General features: G+C 36.9%; 1 protein-coding gene across 1 annotated transcript in view; it reads right to left on the bottom strand.

Moving 5' to 3' along the window:
- The window catches only part of PGAP1 (post-GPI attachment to proteins 1), a 55,779-nt gene extending 45,798 nt beyond the window's left edge, over window positions 1-9,981 (bottom strand). The window contains exons 1-3 of the mRNA XM_004674420.1: window positions 9,809-9,981; window positions 4,314-4,467; window positions 937-1,112 (exon numbers count right to left, since the gene is read on the bottom strand). Of these exons, the coding sequence (XP_004674477.1) occupies window positions 937-1,112; window positions 4,314-4,467; window positions 9,809-9,955 (477 nt within the window). The 5' untranslated portion in view covers window positions 9,956-9,981. The remainder of the gene's footprint in view (window positions 1-936; window positions 1,113-4,313; window positions 4,468-9,808) is intronic.
- Between the last annotated feature and the right edge of the window lie 10,577 nt (window positions 9,982-20,558).

Genomic DNA, 20,558 nt, shown 5'->3' with positions numbered 1-20,558 from the left:
TTTTGTTTATCACACCCTCCTCCACAAGTCTGGCTACTTCAGTAGTCCTAAATTTCAATTTCTGCCTTATTTAGCTTTGTGATAACAATGTGCTCTGCTTATCTCTACCTACTTCCCTCTAGTTTGGAAAATACTCCTAGGCAGAAAGCCAGGACAATCACAGCACTCACTTCATGTGCTGTCCTTCTTTCAGGGATCACAGTCCTTTACTGCTTGGTTATCCAGCACCTGAAAACCTGTGTTTCAGATATCTTGACTAGTTTAATGACTGTTTACATAGAGGTGGTCTACTCTACTACAATTAATTACTCATAACTAAGAGCAGAAATTCTCACTAATAGTCTTTAGGAAATATATCACCCTCCTACTTTATATATAATTTTTTTTAATTCCCCTAAATTTACCACAAGGAATTTGTGGTAAACTCAATTTAAATTTCAAAAACTAACAAGTTAGGGTCCTCCCTGGTGGTGCAAAAGGTTAAAGCACAGCGTTATAAAAAGCAAACCACAGCAACTGCAGCAGGAGTTCCATCCTTGCTGTGGTTCATCCAGGGGGGTGAACCACATGGTATGTCAGTCCTCTCCTGTCTCGTCCACTGCTCCCCTTACCAGTGTATTTCAGTAGTTCTGTCTGTTCTATTCCTCACTTTGTCTTTGGTGAGTCCTCTCACACACACACCCTCACGCCTCTGGCTTGTACCCCAGTTCTTGTACACATAAATAGATAAATCTTTAAGTAAATTAGAATTAAAAAATAAAAACAAACCAACAAGTTAAAAACAGGACACCAGACACCCACAAAATAACAAGCAAACCTTGTGCCCTCTTCACTTCAACTTCTAATAACTAGTAAATGATTAAAAATACGCTGAGTTTCTTAAAAATAATAAATGCTAATATGCTAACCACTATTAGTTGTATACTTATCTCTTACCTTATAGAGTTTGAGAATCGTTTTAATACATTCATGTACAAACTTGGTCTGCTTCTCAAGACTTCCACCATACAATGCCACCAGTTCTTCATTGAAATTCACACTGAAGAAGTCAAAGTGGTATTTTAAGTCAATGTCTTCTGCTTTTCTAAGTGCAATGGAGCCAATAGAACGAACTGCAAAGAGCAAATAAAAAAAATTGTTTTATTTCTTTCATTGTTGTTTCAAGATCTCTTAACTTCATACCATACTCTCAATATAAACAAGTTATTTCTAGATGGACTAGAGAAGATAATCAAAAGAATAGCACTGCCCTTTGACCTGAGGACCCATCCTGCCAATGAGAGGCTGTTCATCCTCTATCCAACACCCAGGAATATAGATTTCACTTGCTTTCTTGAAGCTGCCTAAGGACTGTGTCACACTTGAGGATTTAAATGCGAAAATTCCTGTAAGAAACATCTGCCTATCACTTGGTTCAGATACTCATGCTTAATTTGTCTTTTTCTTACATACACTATCCAATCCAGCAGTAAATCCTCTTCCTTCTAAAGTTATGCTCTTCCTTCTAAATGTATCCCCAATCCAACATTTCCATTACACACTCCAACCAAAAAACCATTATCTCTTATTTAAATTACTTTAATAATTTCCTAACTTGTCTTTCCTCTTTAGTTGCCTTTTTGTAAGCCTTTTTAACAGGATTTATATTATGAAATGATTATATTAATTGGCATTAAAAATTACTGTATAGTATGGTAAACAAAATAGTTGTTTGCCATTTCATTTTTTAACAGACACAAATCATCATGCAATTAATTCAATGACATTTAGAATATCCACAATTATGGATCATTTCTGTAATCTAACATTAGACACTTTTAGACAGAATCACCCAACAACTAACTCCTGCATTTATGAGCAGTCTCTCCTAACTACTCTATGGACTTGCCTATTCTGAACACTTCTATAAATGTAATCATGTAATATTCGGTCTTACTTTCAGCTTCTTTCACTTATGTTTTTAAGGCTTATCCACATTGTAGCATATTACTTATATATCAATAATTCATTTCATAGAAAAATCACACTTTACGGATGTATACATTAACTGATGAACAGGTTGTTTGGCTATTATGAATTATGAATAGTGCTACTATAAACATTTGTCTACAATATTTTGTGGGGGTCTATGTTCACATGCTTCTTGGGTAACAAACTAGAGGTGGAATTGCTGAATTACTTAGTTCTGTGTTTAATATTTTGAGGAACTGTCAAATTGTTATCCAAAGCAGCTATATCATTTCAAACTCCAACCAGTATTATATGAGAGCTTCAATTTCTTCACATCCCCAACAACACTTGTTAATGTCTGTCTTTGAGATTATAGTTACCCTACTAAGTGTAAAATGGCATCTCATTATGGCTTTGAGTTGTATGTCCCCAGTGATTACATTTATTATCTTTCCTGCTTCCTCTCTTTCCCCTCCACAGCATATTCTCTACACAGAAAATGCAGAGTGATCATTTTCTTCAAAATAAATCATACCTACCAGATTGGTGAAAATTTAAAAATTTGATAATTCCAATGTAAACAATGTAGCACAAAGTACAATGTACTGTTTTGGAATTATGAGTTAGCTAGCATAAAGACAAACAAAAAGACATATATTCCTTTAATATGGAATTAATCTTCTACGATATACATTGTACAGAAACACAGGCTTATGTGCTCTAAGATAGAATGTTCATTATTTTTAATAGAAAATGAACATAAATAACACATATGTCCAAAGACAGAACTATGATACAGTGCAACAATTACAGTGCAACAAAAATGAATGAAACACAGATCATATGAAAACATGGATGAATTTTAAATACATTTAGTGGAAGAAGTGAGAATACATACTAAGTGATTCCATTCATATTATGAACTTTATAAATAAGACAAGTCACTAATAAGCAGATTGTATTAAAAACACAAATTATATGGTAAACCTATAAAGTCAAATGTAAGAGTAAGGTTACATCTAGCAAGAGGAAAGAGTTTTAATGACAACAGGGTACAGAGAATATTCTAAGTCAAGCAGCTAATACTTCTTGACTCAGGTTTTGATTCTATAGGTATTCATTTTATAAAAATTTTTAAGTGAATATCTGTATTTTATGTAATTATGTTTATGAGCAATATATTTAAAATACAACCTTCAGCAGAAATATCAGAGTGTATTATTTCCTACCAAATTACTCTCTAACAGTCTGCCATCATAGTTAGATCAAAATTCAAAGTCTTTCCCACAACATACATGATAGAGTCTTTCTAACCTCATCTCTCTTCACTTTCCTAGTGGCTTAAGAAAGTCTAGGTTTACATGGCCAAAGAAAGTATGGTCTTCACTAGTCTTAGCGGCCTTAAATGCACCAAGCATGATCCTGCCTAGGGTCTTCTCCTAAACAGTTGCATACCTCAGCCCACTACTATACTGAGGCCTTGTGCAGAAATTTCATTCCTAAAGTGGCTGTAGTGGTCACTTAAACTAACCATCATTTGACTCTGTTTATCCTCAATTTTATATTCTGATTTACTTTTTCCTTCAAGTTTTAAACATTATTAGCATATTTGCTGATGGCTCTCTTCCCCATAAAAATATGTTTATTGGGGTGGGAGAGGGGAGCTCTGTCTTGGTCTATTTTCGATCACCAATACCTAGAATACTGTCTAGTTCATGATTATGTATCCCATAAATATTTGTTAGATTAAAAAAAGCACATAAATAGTTAGACTAAATGTTAAAATAATTCTATCTCATAAAAGAATATACCATTTTATAACCAAAAAAGTAAATTTTAGCTGAAATTATGTCCAGATTATTTGGCTATTATGTCAAAAATAACTGCTCTATCTCCAGCTTGCAATTTGGAATCTGTTATATAGCTTCCCTTCTCTTGTTTTTCTGTGTTCCCCTCAGTACTTCTAGATTTCTCTAAGTTAAATAGCTTCAAAAGAAAGAAACTAATCCTATCTTGTTTAACAAAAATACAAATCACTTGGTGACTTCGCTAAATCAATACTTCAGGTTCTATTCTCCATGCCCTTTGTTTCTAACATAAATCTCTTACTTTGGTTTCTGAACGCTTATAGCATCTACTTATCCCATCCCACTCTATCTTATTCCTTACCTCCTTTTTACTCTTTGCAAAGTGGTCTTTATCTATTCTTTCCTATTCTCATGTCCTCAGCTGTGCTTTCTCTCAGATAAAACTTAACACACGTTTGTTTCCCTGTGTACCTGACTCAGTACTTAAAAGAGTATAAATCTGATAAATTCTTCAATTGAATTTTATAGCTTATAAAATTTACTTCTGAGACTTACCTTGCTTATAACTTCCAGCGTTACCAGGAAGAAAGAGAACTGGGATACCTGTCAAAGGAAGAATTTTGTGTTCTTCAGCATAGGATCCTTCTCCATAAAGATATAATTCATATGCAGGATAACGTTTTGCCAGCTTCTTTGGAAGTTCTATTTTCTACAGCAATAAAAATGCAATGTTATTTTAATCTGTTATTAATACAACTCAACCTCAGTGTACCCAATTCTTATTATGTAAATTTCAAATATTTAAGTACAGAAGTATTACTGATAAAACCATACCAAGTGCACAAAACAAGCTGCACTTTTAGCTTATTCATATGGACAACTAGCTTTGAATATATGAGTTTTGAGACATGCAGTTTCCAGAAAAGCGTAACATGAGAATATCTGGCATTCTAATGAAAACAAAGTATTCAAAATAGCTAGGGACAACGGGCGAAAAACACTGGTATATACTAGCAAGGTATATGTTAATATCATTAGAAGTACATTTAATTTAGTATCATTTTATACTTAGAAATGATAAGTGTTCCATTATCAAATCAATTATTTCCTGCCATTTTAAACTGTTTTATACTCAGGCCCAATTATATATGTCACCTGTAACATCACTTAAAGGAAAGGAAGTTTATTTTATAATACAGTTTTCTAACCTCTCACCTTAATACACTTTACCTATGATGTGCTTAACAAATTAATCTGATCCTTCTAGCCATGCTTAAGTCAAGGCATGTACTCTCTTTTGCCATAAACATGCCAATGAATTAACATCTGTCTTAGTTTTTGTGGACCAGGTATATGATTTATCAGCAAATTTTAAATTACTTTACAATTAATATTGAATACCAAGTGAGCCAGTAATTCAGATATTTTTGTTTCAACAAATATAAACTAGGCTTAATGTCATTCCTAAAAGGTAGGCTTTGTAAAGGTGTTAATAACAAATAAGCTCCCCTTCTGTTCCTCTTCTCTAGAAGGAACATGAAAAATGAAACCAGTTAACACTTAACAGATTTTAAGTAGGTACTAATAGATTTAATCATCTAGCAGTACTGTACATGTGTTTGCTAAAAATTTTAACTACTGAACAAATTTTTAAAACTGTAAACATACAGCCTGAATTAACAATTGGCAAAAGAACTAAAATATCTCACCAAAAGAGACAGATAAATGACCAACAGACACATGAAAAAAAAAGTTCTCCATTGCTTATTATAGAGAAATGCAAATTAAAACCACAATGACATATTACCTCCCACCTTTTATAATATAATCAAAAAGACAAGAAACAACAATTATTGGCAAGGATGTGGAGAAAAGGGAAGCCTTATATACTACTGGTATGAATACAAATTGGCACAGTCACTAGGTAAGGAGTTCCTCAAAAAACTGAAAACAGAACTCCCATATGACCCAGCAATTCCACTTCTGGATAGAATACAAACTCACTAATGGAAAAGATGTATGTACCCCTGTGTTCACTGTAGCATTATTTATAATAGCCAAGATATGAAAACAACCTAAGTGTCCAAGGATGGCTGACAGATACAAATTTGTGTCAGTGGAATATTATTCAACTATTAAAACATTAAATCTTTCCATTGCAAAAAAAATGGGTGGAACTTATGGGAATTACATTAAGTGAAATAAGGTGGATAAAGACAAATACCATGTGATTTCACTTATGTGTAACACAAAGAACTAAAACAAATGACCAAACAAAAAATAAAAGCAAGCTCTGAGATTCTGACAACAGAATGGCGGTTACCAGAGGAGAAGGGGGTAGCATGAGTAGAACAGGTAGAAGTAGTCTACTGGATGGTAGTAGAAAAACCTTCGGTAGCAGTGTGGTGCAGTATACACAGATGCCAAGGTATGAAGCTGTGCACGTGAGACAGTGTTTTATATCAATGTAATCTCAACTGAAACAAAACCAAACCTGTAAATGGTAATGACTACTGAAAACCCTCACTGTTGTAAAAACAGAAATCTGATAATTCATGCACATTTCTGAATATTTCTTTGACAACATTACCATAAACGAACTGTGTCAACAGTAACATGAAAATAACCTTTAGAGACTGTGAACTCATTAAGACACCAGCAAACTCTGTCTCTTCAAACAATCAAAACACAGAAGTACCAACATCGTGTTATGTGTTTTATACAAGTACATGTATTTTGATTCAAATTAGTCCCAAGGTTGATTATGTACAGTATACAATAAAAAATGAATAGGACACACTATTTTGTTTCTTTAGGTACAAATTAAATTGTTTAAAAAGTGCAAGAAGAATGCAGGTTTCTTAATTCTTCCCAGTTTAGTAAACCATTTGATATAACAATACACACATATTACATCACTATTCTTCTTAGGACAATAGCTAAACACACACACACCCTCTGTGGCCTAAGTCACTACTTCTCAACAATTCTTTACAATCCAAAAAGAAACGTGGATTATCTCTTTTTGAAGAGTCTTACACATACTCTTTTATAGTAAAATTATAACATTTAATAGATAATATTTTAACTATCCATTACATCCTAGTCTTTACCCACTGTACTAAGACATAAATTATAAGCACATGATCTGATTCATTTTATCTATACCTAGAATACAGAATATACCTGATATAGAATAATCATTCAATAAATTATTTGCTAAATAAATATCACATTTAATAACAAGATACAGGAGTCAACTTTCTTTCAGAGAGGAACTCTTAGGTCACATATCTGAAAACAGCCTAACAAATCATTTACTGTATTAAGACAAAACAATATGAGTGTTTCTTCTCAAATTCTACAATTTGCCTAAAAATGTAAATAAAAGCCATCCTGTGCTATTAGAAAAGGCAAAAAACTTTAAAGAATAAAGTGCATTTTTGCCTGGTAAATTTGAGATGTGTTCATGAGATTTTCAGTTACCTCCCAATAAAGAAATCTAGGAAAACCAGAGATAAAGAATAAAGAGAGAAAAAGTTTTAAATTCAAAATTTCAATTTATAGAGTTTCATATTTCTGTTCTACCTTTTACTTTTAAAATAGGAGAATAAAATCGAACAAGTCTCAATTATCTTCCATTTTTCCTTTACTTTCTTTTGCAGATGACTATAGAATCCATAAAGAAACAGTAAAAAAAAATGATGAAAAACATTATGAGAGGAAACCGAATGACTAGGACTTCTCATATGCTGGATATCAATTTGTGAACAAAAGCAAGCTAACTATAAAAGTAATTTAAGGACAAAGTATATACTTTACAAAAAGGAGGAATGATGTAAAATATATATAAATAAAATTTTAAAAAGACTAGGAGAAAAAATAAATAAAACATAAAATGAGCAATAAGTAAAAAAATGTTTACAGCACTTTTTTATTCATTAAAAACCATTGGTTATCAACAGCATGTTCTCAGTTATCCAGAAATCTCCATATACTTGAAACTACTTGCTTCCAAAAGCAGATTTTAATTACATTTGTAATAATATGACATGTATTCAAAATAAAAGAACTAAGAGTCAAATATATATCTTGCAGGGAATTAACCTTAGTTTTTTACATGATATAAAAATGTGAATCAACAACTTCTGCCACTGCACTGCTGTACTAACAAATTATTCAAACAGAAGCAGAAACCCTCAAATAGGCAATTTGAGCCAAAATAACTACCAAAAAAAACTTAACAGCTCTTTTACATTAGCTACACTAATTTTTTTCCAGCCAATTTTATGAGGCACTATACGCATCTGTAAGGTCCATATGTTTTGTTCCCAACACCAAGCATTTTCTACTACTGAAATATTAAAATAGCTTCAATGATTGTGAACAACCTAAAATTAAATGGGAATAGTACTGTAATGTTCCAATATAATTTGATTTAAATCATTCTTCAGTGTAGTACAGGATTATACAGGTTCTATTTTTATTTAAAAGAATAAATTAAATGCTCAATTGATAGCCACTAATAAACATAAATCAGTTTAGGAACTAAGAGACAAAAGTAACATGTTAAAATCTCCTTCCATAGTATATGATAACAAATGTTTCAACAAATGTTTCAAATGTTTGTACTGCTGCAATACCAAGGTAAAGGTCTCAAAAGAAATGCAATGTAAACTACAATTCTGCCCATGGGAAAGGATGCTTTTCCACAATTTAAACCTTAAGTAGTTTTAATATTTAAATTATAGCAGCATGGTCATATAATATGCTTCATCCTAACTAATGACGTGCACACAGAAACAATCAGGATCTGCATCCTGCACCTTAGAGAAAAATCTGCTGTGGTTTTAAAAGTATATTAAAAATGCATTTTTGTCAAGATGTATTACAGTACCTACACTTTCCTGGTACAGAGTATCAAAAGAACACATGTATAATACAATGATTTGGTTTAGAGATTTATAAAAAAAAATCATTCGGGAGAAATTTCCTTGGACAGCTGTGCAATTTGTCACCACCTCTTTTTACAGCTGGTCATGAATGAAATTCTAGATTCTACTATGCTGAACTGAGAAAGCAACTGTGGCTGAAAATGTTCAAAAGGTAAAGGAAGAGATAGCAAAGGGGAGAAAGAGAGGGAGGAAAGCGGGAAGGGGAACCGGGGAGGGAAGAGAGAGGGAGAGAAAGGGAGGAGGAAAGGGGAGCGAGGCGAGCGAGGCAAGCAGGAAAGGGAGGTGAGGGAGGGAGAAGGCGAGTGGAGGGCAGAAAGGCAGCCTCCAGGTCTCTTAAACTGCAAACACGGTAAGAAAACACAAATGACACCAGGAAACAGATTCAGTTCGCAGTTAGAAAGAGGCGACAGGCAAGCTTAAGCTTGCACATGCATGGACCCACACCCACAAACAGAGCTATCCACAATCGTTACCGGAGGGAACCTCGGTAGTTTTCCAGGCAATTAATTACTCGTCAGGGTTTCACACAAAGGTAAAAACCCTGGAACTTCTGACACAACCTTGGCAACTATCGAGTCTATAAATGCACACTGCAGAAACTCCGTGCCTTTGTAGTAAAGCGAAAGTGGACATGCAAATCACTGAGCGGAGGGAAAGAATTTAGGCGCGAGAGATGCCTAAACAGGTCCAGGGACACCTGTTAAAGCAGGAAAGACAGGGTTCGGGGTTTAGGGGCTCAGGTTGTGACGGAGGATGAGAGTGGTTGAGCACTGCCACTCAGAGAGCTTGTATTGGGGGATTTGGGATGGGAGAGGGGCGAGAGGCACCAAGAAGCAACTAGGAGTGGTAGAAGGGTCCAGGAGGATGCTAGGGGGCCGTCGGTCAAACACCCCCAAGTGAAGCGAAGGCACAAAAGGCAATCGAGGCGGGCCAAGGGTGATTTGCGGAGTCTCTGGAGGCGGAGAAATCAAAGCGAGAGTTAGGAAGTGGGGGCCGGAGAGACCCGGGGAGCTCAGGTAGGAGAAACCCACAGAAGGCCCAGGCACGAGGGGCACCAGTCTCGAGCGCCCAGGTGAGGAGAGGGCGTAACCCCACCTGATACTCCGGGTACTCAAACATGTAGCTCATACTGCACTTGTTCTCTTCGAAGCCGAAGAAGACGTCCCATAGCCCCAGGCTTGCCATGAAGACCATGAAGACATAAAATGCCAGGTTCCAGAGGTTGACTGAGTGAAGAAACATGGTGCTGCCGCCACGGCTGCGACCGCCGCCGCGGGGCCCCAAGTCCTAACAGCGAGCAGGAACGCCCCGCCAGCCGCGCCAGCGCCCGTGCGAAGGCTAGGCAGCGCGCGCCTGCGCGGATGCCCGACCAGCCTGCGCGCCCGCCGCGCAGTGCGCCTGCGCAAAGCCGACCCGCTGCGCCTCCTGCCGGGCGTCCGGCTGAGAAAGGAGGCGGTGTTTGCGGCTGGAGCGCGCGTCCGCGCGGAGACGGGTGGAAAACGGCTGAGAGGGCTGGGAAGGAGGGAGAGGAAAGAGAGGAAGGAAGCGACGGGAGGGGAAGGCAATGAGAGGGAGCGCGGAAGAGAAGAATGGGGGACTAGAGACGGATGGGTTGAGCGCGGGAGGCCAGGAGGGGAAGGAAGTGGGGGCAACCGCCGGGTCGGGTAGGTTGACCTGGGGCGGCGGAGGCGTTTAGAGGTGTTGAGCGGCGCGAGCCAGAGCTGGGGGCGACTTCCGAGCCTTCAGCCGTCTTGCCGCACGCAGTCCCCTCTCCCTGCGCAGTTTGAAGATCCTTTTCGTTCAATTTTAAAACGCCCAGGCCGCTGCAATTTCGGTTATGCCCGCGACAAGAGAGCACATTCGCGGCTTTCTAGACCAGTTAGCTTGAAAGGAACAAATGGTTTTCCCCCCTCAAACCGCTTAAGTCCGCTCAGTAGGTAACGGGGCTTAAAAGCAGCGGCTCATTTAAAAAAAAAAAAAAAAACAAAAAAAAAAACAAAAAAACCAGCAGGTTCACACAATTCTGTACTTGGTAGAAGAAGAAAACCTGAATCACAAAAGGCATCGTTAGCCTTTAAAGAATATTACCAACATTTCCATTAACACTATCGATCCCAACAGGTATTTTGCGTGTTCAGTTTGATACTGACTGGCTTGCTCCCCCAGAACCTCCACCTCTCGGGAAACGTGAGGAAGCAATTTCGCTCTGACTCTCAAGTGACTTAATATGCACAGAGAAAAGGCTAAAATGCAGCTGGGGGAGGGGGGCGGGAAAGCAGCAACTTTAGAAACCATAATCATGTGTAACAGCTTCAAAATACGAAAACACTGAAGGAGATGGAATGTTATGAGGCGAAAAGCAGGGAATCACTCTTGAAAGCTGACCCAACCAGCACTGTGGGTGTGTTGGGGGGGGCGGTCCCTAACTGCAGAATCCCCTTTATAAATTATTTTAAACACTGACTGAAATTTAGTTCTCTTGGCGGAATTAAGTTATACATAAAAATGGAAAACATTTTTTTGAATAGGTGGATATTATCATAGAGGAATGTCTGCCCCTTATTTCTCCTAGCATAGCAAGACCAGCACAAATAAAACAAAGGTGAATCTATAATTTCATCCACCCCAGTGCTTCTTAAACTCAATGTACACATAAATCACTTGGAGATTTTATTTTAAAAGCAGATTCTAGTCCAGCAGCTTCAGATAGGGTCAAAATTTTGCACTTCTAACAAGCTCCTCAGTGGTGCCGATGGTGCTGGTGAGCGGACTACATTTGAGGAATCAAGATTTATGCTGCCTAAAGATAGTGCTTTTGGAGGAAAGCCTGTCCATGAAGATAACAAAGCATATTCTTTTTGTGGCTTTCATGGATTGTGGTAACCAGCTGCCTTGATTGTTCATTTAGACATGAATGTGATAGTGGCTCTTTATAATCTTTTTTGCCCCTACTGTAAAGGGTGGTCCCCAGAAAAGGGGAGGTCCCAGGTTCCCTACCCCACCCAAAGGAAGGTGGAGCTGAGCAAAGAGGAGAAGATTCTGGAGAGGTGACTGAGGAGGAAGGAAGCGGGATGGAGAGCCAGGAGGAGACCTGAAGGAGGCACATGGAGCAGAGATACATATAAAGAAGTGGCTTTTGTTTCTTGGCCCTGGACTGGGTGAAACAGACTTGAATGAGAGACCGGCATGGGAGGGGAGGTTCACTACGGCAGCTTTTATCGTGAGTTTTATTTTGCTCTTTTCCCAGACTAGTCTGGCCATTTCTGAACGTTTTCTATGGGTCCCAGCCAGAAGATGCTTTAGACTTGTGGCAGGCTTTCAGGCCTTGCTTTGGGGCAATCCCTTTAGGGCGGATTTTTACCCATGAGGGGATGGGTAACTCTGGGGGTTTGATTTAGAAACTGTATTCTTTGTATTTTCTGTATTGCACAGTAATTGTATTAAAGCACCTTTCCATTAAAGGCCTTATGTATTTTGTCTTGATGTGGTAGATGGCAGAACCTACTTAGAGTGGGCAGATTTGGGGGTTCAGGGGTGTCCCTCTCCTTGCCCTGTAATACTATTTGTTGTTTACTTTGCTTTTTCCTGTCATTATCCTTCTCAGGGTTTTTTGTTTGTTTTCATATTTAAACTAACCCTATAAGCATTACTTCACCATCCTCTGCCAATGCTGTCACCTTCCTGAATTCTAGTCTTTGGATCCCATTGTTTACAAACCTTCCAACTTGGTTCTGTATATCTGGCTCTGAGCTCCAACGGAGTTTATAGAAACCCTTCTGAAATAAAACAGCACAATCCTTTGACTTTCTGTTCCAAAATACTATGTGTGTTTCAGGTTAACTTCCACTCCTATTTTTCAAACCATCACTTTTTCAGCTTCTTATACTGTCTTTTCTTCCTCCTCTTTTAGCACAGTATTAATGAATAATCTTGAGTTCATATTCATAGAAATAATCTTTATTATTTCTATGCATTTCCTTCCATTTCATTCCCAAGTTCATTACCTGCATCCAGGTCTCATTCAGTTAATACATCTAAAGTGCTTGGAATAATGCCTGATATGTAGTGTTGGCATTATTATTATTACACTTTGCTGTCCTTAGAGAACATCAAAAGTAAATTCCTAAAGTTGCGTTTTAGCTCCCACCTGTTCTATTATCTTCAAGAAATTATTTCAATCAAGTTAAAATCTGTCAGTCAATTCCTGCCTGCATCTGTGCCTGGTAGCTCTTGCCTTCTCATCTTAGTCAGTGCTCCAACAGGTATGGCCAAATACTTATCTTCAGTTCTTTATCTTTCACCCACAGCCTGGCACTATAATTTTCTTCTCCTCCACTCCGCTCCAATGAAACTGCTCTCACAAAGGTAAACATTGACCTAATTACCAATGCCAAGTGACACTTTTCAGGCTTGATCTTTCTGCTACATTTGTCATTTCTTCCTTAAAACACTGTCCACCCTTATCCTCTCAGTTTGGTTCTAAACCCTGTTTTCAGTGGGGATTGTTCATTTTTTTAGATCCTCTTTGAATTGATCACATAGCACAGACTATAAAAGTAAAGTAAATGGGACTAGAAAAGTAAACTGGAGCCAGAACAATAGTTGACAAAGGAATTTGAGTTTTATATATACAACAAATAGAAGTTACTAAACACTTATTAAATGGGATATCTTCAGAGCTAATTGTTCAGGAAAACATGTTGCATCAATGTCCAGCTGCATCTCCAATCAAGACCAGCTATAAATATAGGCTATATATATATATATATATATATATATATTATAGTAGTATGTGTCCTAAACTTTTCTTCACTCCAGAACAACACTAAAGTATATTTGCAAGTGAAAGAATATGAGCTAGCAAAGAATGACCTTAAATGAGGAGAAGAAAGAGAAACAAAAAATTTTCCCCAGAAATATGAGAAAACTGAAATGGAGAAGCTCTTATTAGATTATTTTAATCTCTATGTAGGAATAAGCATCCAATGGGTGAGAATAGGGCTCTGAGTGCAAGTCAGTTCTGCAATGAGTAAATATATTTGAAAATTACTGTTTTAAGAAGTAAGTGGGGCCCTCCCTGGTAGTGCAGCAGGTTAAAAGCAAGCACTAAGAAGCTAAAGCTACTTCAACATGAGTTTGATCCCCCCTGCCCCGGAGGTGATCCACATGGCACAGCAGACCTCTCCTGTATCACCTGCTGGTCCCCTCAGCAGTGTACTTCGTCCACCTGCCTGTTCAGCAACTCATTCTCTGGTGAATCCTCTCACCGCCCCTGCACCCCTGGCCTGTATCCCAGTTCTGTATGCATGAATAAGTAAATCTTTAAGAAAAAAAAAGTAAATGGTCAGTTAGAGGGAATCAATAATATCCAGCAGTGATCTTCACTTTTTTGTGGTCTTCTTAGCTAACATGTATATCTTGCTTTTCTGTATGTTACAAGGCAAAATAAAAAATATCACAGACATTTGATTGACTATAGTGTGCCAAGCTCCTGACAGGGCTTGAGATAAAAATGATAAGTGACAACCACCCATTTCAATGAACTAATAGTTTATAAGTTTCCTACAATATGGTGTTAGAAATATGAACAAAGGATACTGGTGCGCAAAAATGTTAATAGTAACTTATGGGTAAAGCGATTCCAGAGAAGAATGATTTATATACATAATATAGTAGGGATTCAGGGAGTCTATTGAATTATCGAGTGAATGAATCAATAGATAAATAAATGGCTATGGTTGGAAGAATTGAGAAGGTGAGCATCCCACAGTTCCAAGTGCAAAGCAACTTTCCAACACATCCTGAGAAGAAGGCAACTTCCCAGTTTACACAAAACTTAAATGTGGAGGGCCCTCCCCTGGTGGCTCAAGAGGTTAAAGCACAGCACTTCAAAGCTAGCCACAGCTGCTGCCCACAAAATCAATCCCCCACCTGGGTGGTAACCCCCATGGGACAGAAGACCTCTCCTGTCTTTATGTACCACCAATCCCCTGAGCAGTGTATTTCAGTTGATCTGCCTGTTCTGCTTCCCACTTTATCTCTGGTGAATCCTCTCACTGTCCCAGCCCCTCTGGCCTGTATCCCAATCCTATATGCATAAATATATCTTAAAAAAAAAAAAACTTAAATGTGGCTATTAAGGCTACATTAGCCAGTTCTTTCATTTAGTTGCATGCTCACATAGTATTTAGTTTTGTACACTGTAAATCTTATTTTTAAAACTAGATAAATTTCTACAAATTGTGTGAAAGTCAAGTATTTGCAAAATTAAATCTCAGTGAAGCTGTTATTAATACAGAAACAGGCAACACTGGTGTTCAAAAGATATGAGTTGTAGAACTTCCAGTTCTGACACAGTGGTTTAATTTAGGACAAATATCTTGACATGCTTAAGCTTGAAGTTATTTGATTTCTCAAAGTTTAGCACTCATATTTTAATTAAACTGAGGTTTTAAAAACTGCAGACTTTCATAAAAGAAAAGACCATTTTATTGTCATTTGATAATCACATCACCACTCAATTGAAATACCCAGTAAATTGTTAATACATAAGTTTTTCAGAAAACCTTTTAGATTTCCTTTAATGTATGTTGTTTTATTTACTGGAGGCAGAGAATATCTTCTTAGCACACAGTAACTACTCTCATATTAGCTATTTTAAAAAAGTATTTATTTATGCATGCAGAACTGGGGATAGGCCAGAGGTGCAGGGACAGTGAGAGGATTCACCAGAGACAGAGTGGGAGCAGAACAGCCAGACTGATGAAGTACACTGCTGAGGGGAGCAGGGGGTGGGTCTGGAGAGGTCTGCCGTGTCATGTGGGTCACCTCCGGGGCAGGGAATTGAACTCATGCTGAAGTAGCTTTAGCTTCTTAGTGCTGTGTTTTAACCTGCTGTGCCATCAGGGAGGGTCCATATTAGCTATTTTTCATACACATGAAGAAGAAATAGAGATATCTGGTATTGGAATCTAGTTGCTTTCTGAAATTTACTTCATCAAATTATAATGGTCTCAATGCATTGTCCTTGTACTATAGATTTTAAAATAAGATTTATTTCCTCATTTTCATGAATAAAAAACTCCCAAATATTTAATAGATTGACTCAGACAAAAAAAAAAAATGTAGTCCACTTAACTGGTTTAAAGTCCTTTCACACATTTCATTTTATCTCCTAATACTTTATACATAATAGGTGTTCAATAGGTACTAGCTTTTAATTTGAAAATAGCAGATTCTCCAGATTAAAATCATAAACCTTACCTTTTCTTTGAAGCTTCAAAGCTCAAAAAGAAAAAAAAAATGCATAATGCCAACAACTCCGTGGCTGCCAACTCTCGTTTCCAAGGAAACAGAGTAGTAGATCATCAAAACCAAAATAAGGAATTTCAAACTGATTACCCATTTTTCACCAGTTCAGTCTTCATTGCTGCAAAATGAAAGGCAACACAACCTCAGCTTCACTACCCATATTGTTAATTCTGTTTTTGCTATCTCTCATTATTAAAACTAGGAGAAAAAACAATGTAATCACTTAAATTGTATGCTGTGTTCTCGTAGAGAATTAAACTTGTTTATAAGGATGATGCACACCTTTTGAATACAAAGTGCTACATAGATTTGCTAAGTAACCTAATATGTTTTAACCTTAAAACTATCAAATGTTTAAGTTGTTGAATCACAGATTTAACATTTCTTGAGAATAATATAAGTAATGGAAATTTATAAGAAAAGGACAAAGATTTCTAGAATGAAATGTTTTATTTAAAGAAATAAGAGAGAATGAAATAACAGTAGATGTCAAGTGGGAAATAATTGGATTTCCATTCAATAGAGCACACTACCACTATAACTTGGCTCTTTGTTCCACTGTGGATAAAATCATGGCCCTGAAGAACATTAGCTATAAATCACTGAAGCTTAGTTAGCATTATCATATTACCTAATGATGATAATATGTTTTATAAAAACAGTATTCCTTTCAAATCAACACATTTTATACCTTAAACTTTATATTTTTACCTATCAATTATATCTTGAAAAAACTGTATTTCATCCTCTATTTAAAAAATCTAGCTAAAGTCAATTTTGGGGGTAAAGTGCACAATAGAAAATTTGCTTAATATAAGTACAGTTTAAGAGGCTTTAGGTGGCAAACTGATATTTTTGGATAATTAATAATGACTTTCAGTAATTCTAATGTAATTATTTTGTGCATCAGTTTTCTGCTTTGGTGTCTACTTCCCCAAAGGATTATAGCTTTTCAAAGCACTGGGATGTAAGAGGGTCTTGGTTATTTTTAATACCTAAGCACATTATAGGACCTTTTAATTGGAGGCATTCCAAAAGTGTTTTTGAATCAATGTGTTTTTCTTTAAACTTTATTCAGTAAACTTTATCTATTTCAGTAAACATCAATAAAAATTTTAGTTAGATGTAGACCTTTTACTATGAACTATAAAATTTCTCATAGTCAAAAACATTTTAGTTGTAAATACTAATAGTTAGGGTAGACTACTGTGAAAAAATCTTAATATTTAAAATATTTTTAAAAGACTTGGGGAATAGAATATTAATTCAGAAAATTAGCTTAGCTAAAATAAAATATTTTATGTTGTCTTTACTTATGACTTGTAAGAAGCAGAGAAGTTTCCAAGGATTTGTCCTCCAAAATAAACTTTACTAATAGCATTATATAAAGAGGCCTGATTCTTTTTTACCTGTGACTCATTATTTTCATGATTTGGGAAATTATTTGAGCCACAGTTTCCTCATCTGTAAAATTGGAGGGAAAATCCCACCCTGGCAGTTTCCACAAAGAAACTGTGTGTAAACTGTGTGATATGTAATAGGCACTTAAAAAGCTGCAAGGATTCCTGTGAGCTTCTTAGCACTTAGGTATTTAGAAAAATTACTACTTTCCCAATAAAGTATAAAAGACTTTTCTGGTACCAAACAAGAAAGAAAAAGAAAATACTAACAGTTCATTGAGCACAAGGACAATCATCCTTATATTTGTCAAAGAGAAGACCATGGTGCATGGAACAAATCTGACACTCAGAAATAAAAACTTAATTAAAAAAGGTGGGCGGTCCTTAAAGAAGTGATGAGTACATTTTTCCGACAGGTAGCAGAAAGATAGTAAAAGTTTCTTTTTATGGGCTAGGGAACCTTATAGGAACACATTTCAGTAAAGGCACTAAATTTCTATGGACAGTTGATTTTGTACCTGTCACACCTCTAATCCAAGGTAGCTATCCAGCACATTCTGTTTTTCTGTCTAATGGCTCTTCCTAAAGCTATGTGTCCTTTGCCCCTCTGCTATGTGAGGCTTAGTACAATTCCACAGATACTGCTGATGTTTCCTAAGTCCCCTTGATGGGTGGCTGCTGCTTCAAGTCCCTAAGTAAAGAAACACATGGCAAGATTGCAGGCTCGCTTGCTGAATGTCGCAGAAGCCAGTGCTGATACAGAACAGAGAAAGTTCCCTTTTTCTGCTATTCTTAAAACGCTCAATTTAGTGAGTACATTATAAAGTATATTCCTCTGACAGGTTTGACATGATTGATATCCATTTGGTTTTTGAGCAGGAATTGAACTAACAGTCTTTCTGATTTTCAACCTTTCTGTCATATTTTATGGTTTGGCCTCATGCCAAGAGCGTTAGTGCTGGCACTCATGTCTGCTCAGTTCAGCCCAACAGCTCATGGCCCAGTGCTCCTAACTTACCCAGATGCCTCGCCAGATGGAAGGTTATGGATCCTCCTTCTCTCTCATAACTGCTGTGGAAGTGGTTCCTCTTGAACAGTCAGCAAAAATAATCTAAAATGTAGGGGCCAAACTGAAGTTGAAACTGAGGAGATGACAAATTGCTAAAATTCATGTACAAAAACAGAATGAGGAATTGAACAAAGTTAGGAACCAAGACAACAACCAGAAACTCCTAGTCCTGAACTGAAGGAAAGAAGAATCTAAGGGACAACATGAACAATGAAAGAATAATGAAAATGAACAATGCTGAACAATGAAAGAATAATGAAAATGAAAATTTACTTACAGTTATGTGGGGTACAGAACATCCCATTATACATCAGGTGCCAGTTTGTCTTAAAGGTCCTAGGCATGCTTCTGGGGCCTGCCTCTTACCCTCTGATATCCTTCCATTAGTAAGATAGTAAAAAGAAAGTAGGAAATTCCTTCTGGAGCTGGATGAGTATAGGATTGGAAAGAGGAGGGCACTCCGTTGTATGACTCATGAAAGGAGATAACCTACTTGCCTGTTTGCCTCACAAAGAGCTTTACAATCACAGAGCAAAGACACAGGGCTGGAAAATAACTCGCTACAGCAGGTAACTATAGGTAACTGTAGTTAGGTGGAGCTTGGCTGGCAGAGGGGATATGGGATGGACATGGCATGAGATGAGTATCCAGGCTTCAGACAATCAAGTATATGCTAATGCCATATACTTTAGCTCCTCCATCACAATCCTCTAGAACTTTTTCTCTCTAAGCATTATTAGTTATTTTTACTCCTATCAGTAGTTTGTTCTTAAAGTTTTATACACTTATTGTTAATAATTCAAACAGGAGTTGTTAAGATGAAAAGTGAAAGTTGCTCTCTATTTCTCCACCCAATCACCTAATCCTACTTATCTGTGGAGTTTTTTGCTCCTTCATTGATAGAATAAGTATAAGAATATCCCTACAATATATACATGTATCAATGATTTCTTGAAAATTTACCTGGCATTTGTAAAATCAGAAACATTTATCTTGTAGACTCAGTAATCTGGTATTTGTGTGTGTGTGTGTGTGTGTGTGGTGTGTATGTATGTGTGTATACAAACATAAGCACATACAAGTCATTTATCAATCATGGATTCTGGCATTTAATGGAAAATAATACAATGAAATTTTATGTTCTTGTGGTCCAACCACAACAACTAGTAGTAGTTTCCTTTCTTAGTTATATATTTCCCACCCCCTTTTATGCAGAAGTTTTAAACACTCTTCTGACAGTGTTACTAGTGAGCCAGAGAATGCCAAAGCATATCTAACTTCATAACCTTACTTAAAACATGGGAGTAGCAAGTTGCAGGAACCCATATGTTCATTCATTTCCATTCCGTGGGAGGTTCTTAGTTATAAAAATTAATTTTTCAAACAAATAACCTTAACCTCAAAGAGCTTACATTCTACTAGGGAAAAAAAATCTCACATGGAAGATCTTAATACAATATTATAAATTCAATAATAGAAACAACCCTTTTAATTTTGGGAGCAAAATTTTCCTCAAAGCCCAGATTGACTGGGTAGTGGTAGAACAGTATATATTGGGATTACGGTTAGCAAAGGCTTTCTAGAAGAGCTGACATTTAAAAGGATTGAGAAAAACAATACAGTAGGTCAAGGTGGCATTCCAGACAGAGGAGACACAAACAGCATGTTATGTCAGAACTAATTGGCACTTGACCTGGACCTAGACCAGCCCTCCTAGTAGTACTGCGTGGGGGTGGGGGGGATCTAAAGAGGAGAAAGGGAACAAGAAACCAGTTAAGTTATGACTGAAAATTGGCAGTCTTCATAGCCAAGAAGAGAATGTAGAATCAATCAACATTTATAATCAATATCAGACTTTCCTGGCTGGATATATATAAGATGAAGAAAGAGGGGGAGGTGTGAAAGATGACTCAGCATTCCACTTGGTGGTACAAGTAATTGAGCAGGAGAATATGGGAGGGAGAACAACCCTAGAGAAAAGCATGTTTCAATTTTTGATATGAAAAGCATACCTCAATTTTTGAGGTAACTGTAGGTTACATCAAGAGGATATGCCCAGGAGGCA

This window comes from Condylura cristata, unplaced genomic scaffold (genome assembly GCF_000260355.1).
Source record: "Condylura cristata isolate star-nosed mole 26May11 unplaced genomic scaffold, ConCri1.0 scaffold00002, whole genome shotgun sequence".
NCBI lineage: Eukaryota > Metazoa > Chordata > Mammalia > Eulipotyphla > Talpidae > Condylura > Condylura cristata.
The sequence above is the reverse complement of the archived record's forward strand: the minus strand, read 5'-3'. Positions and strand labels throughout refer to the sequence as shown.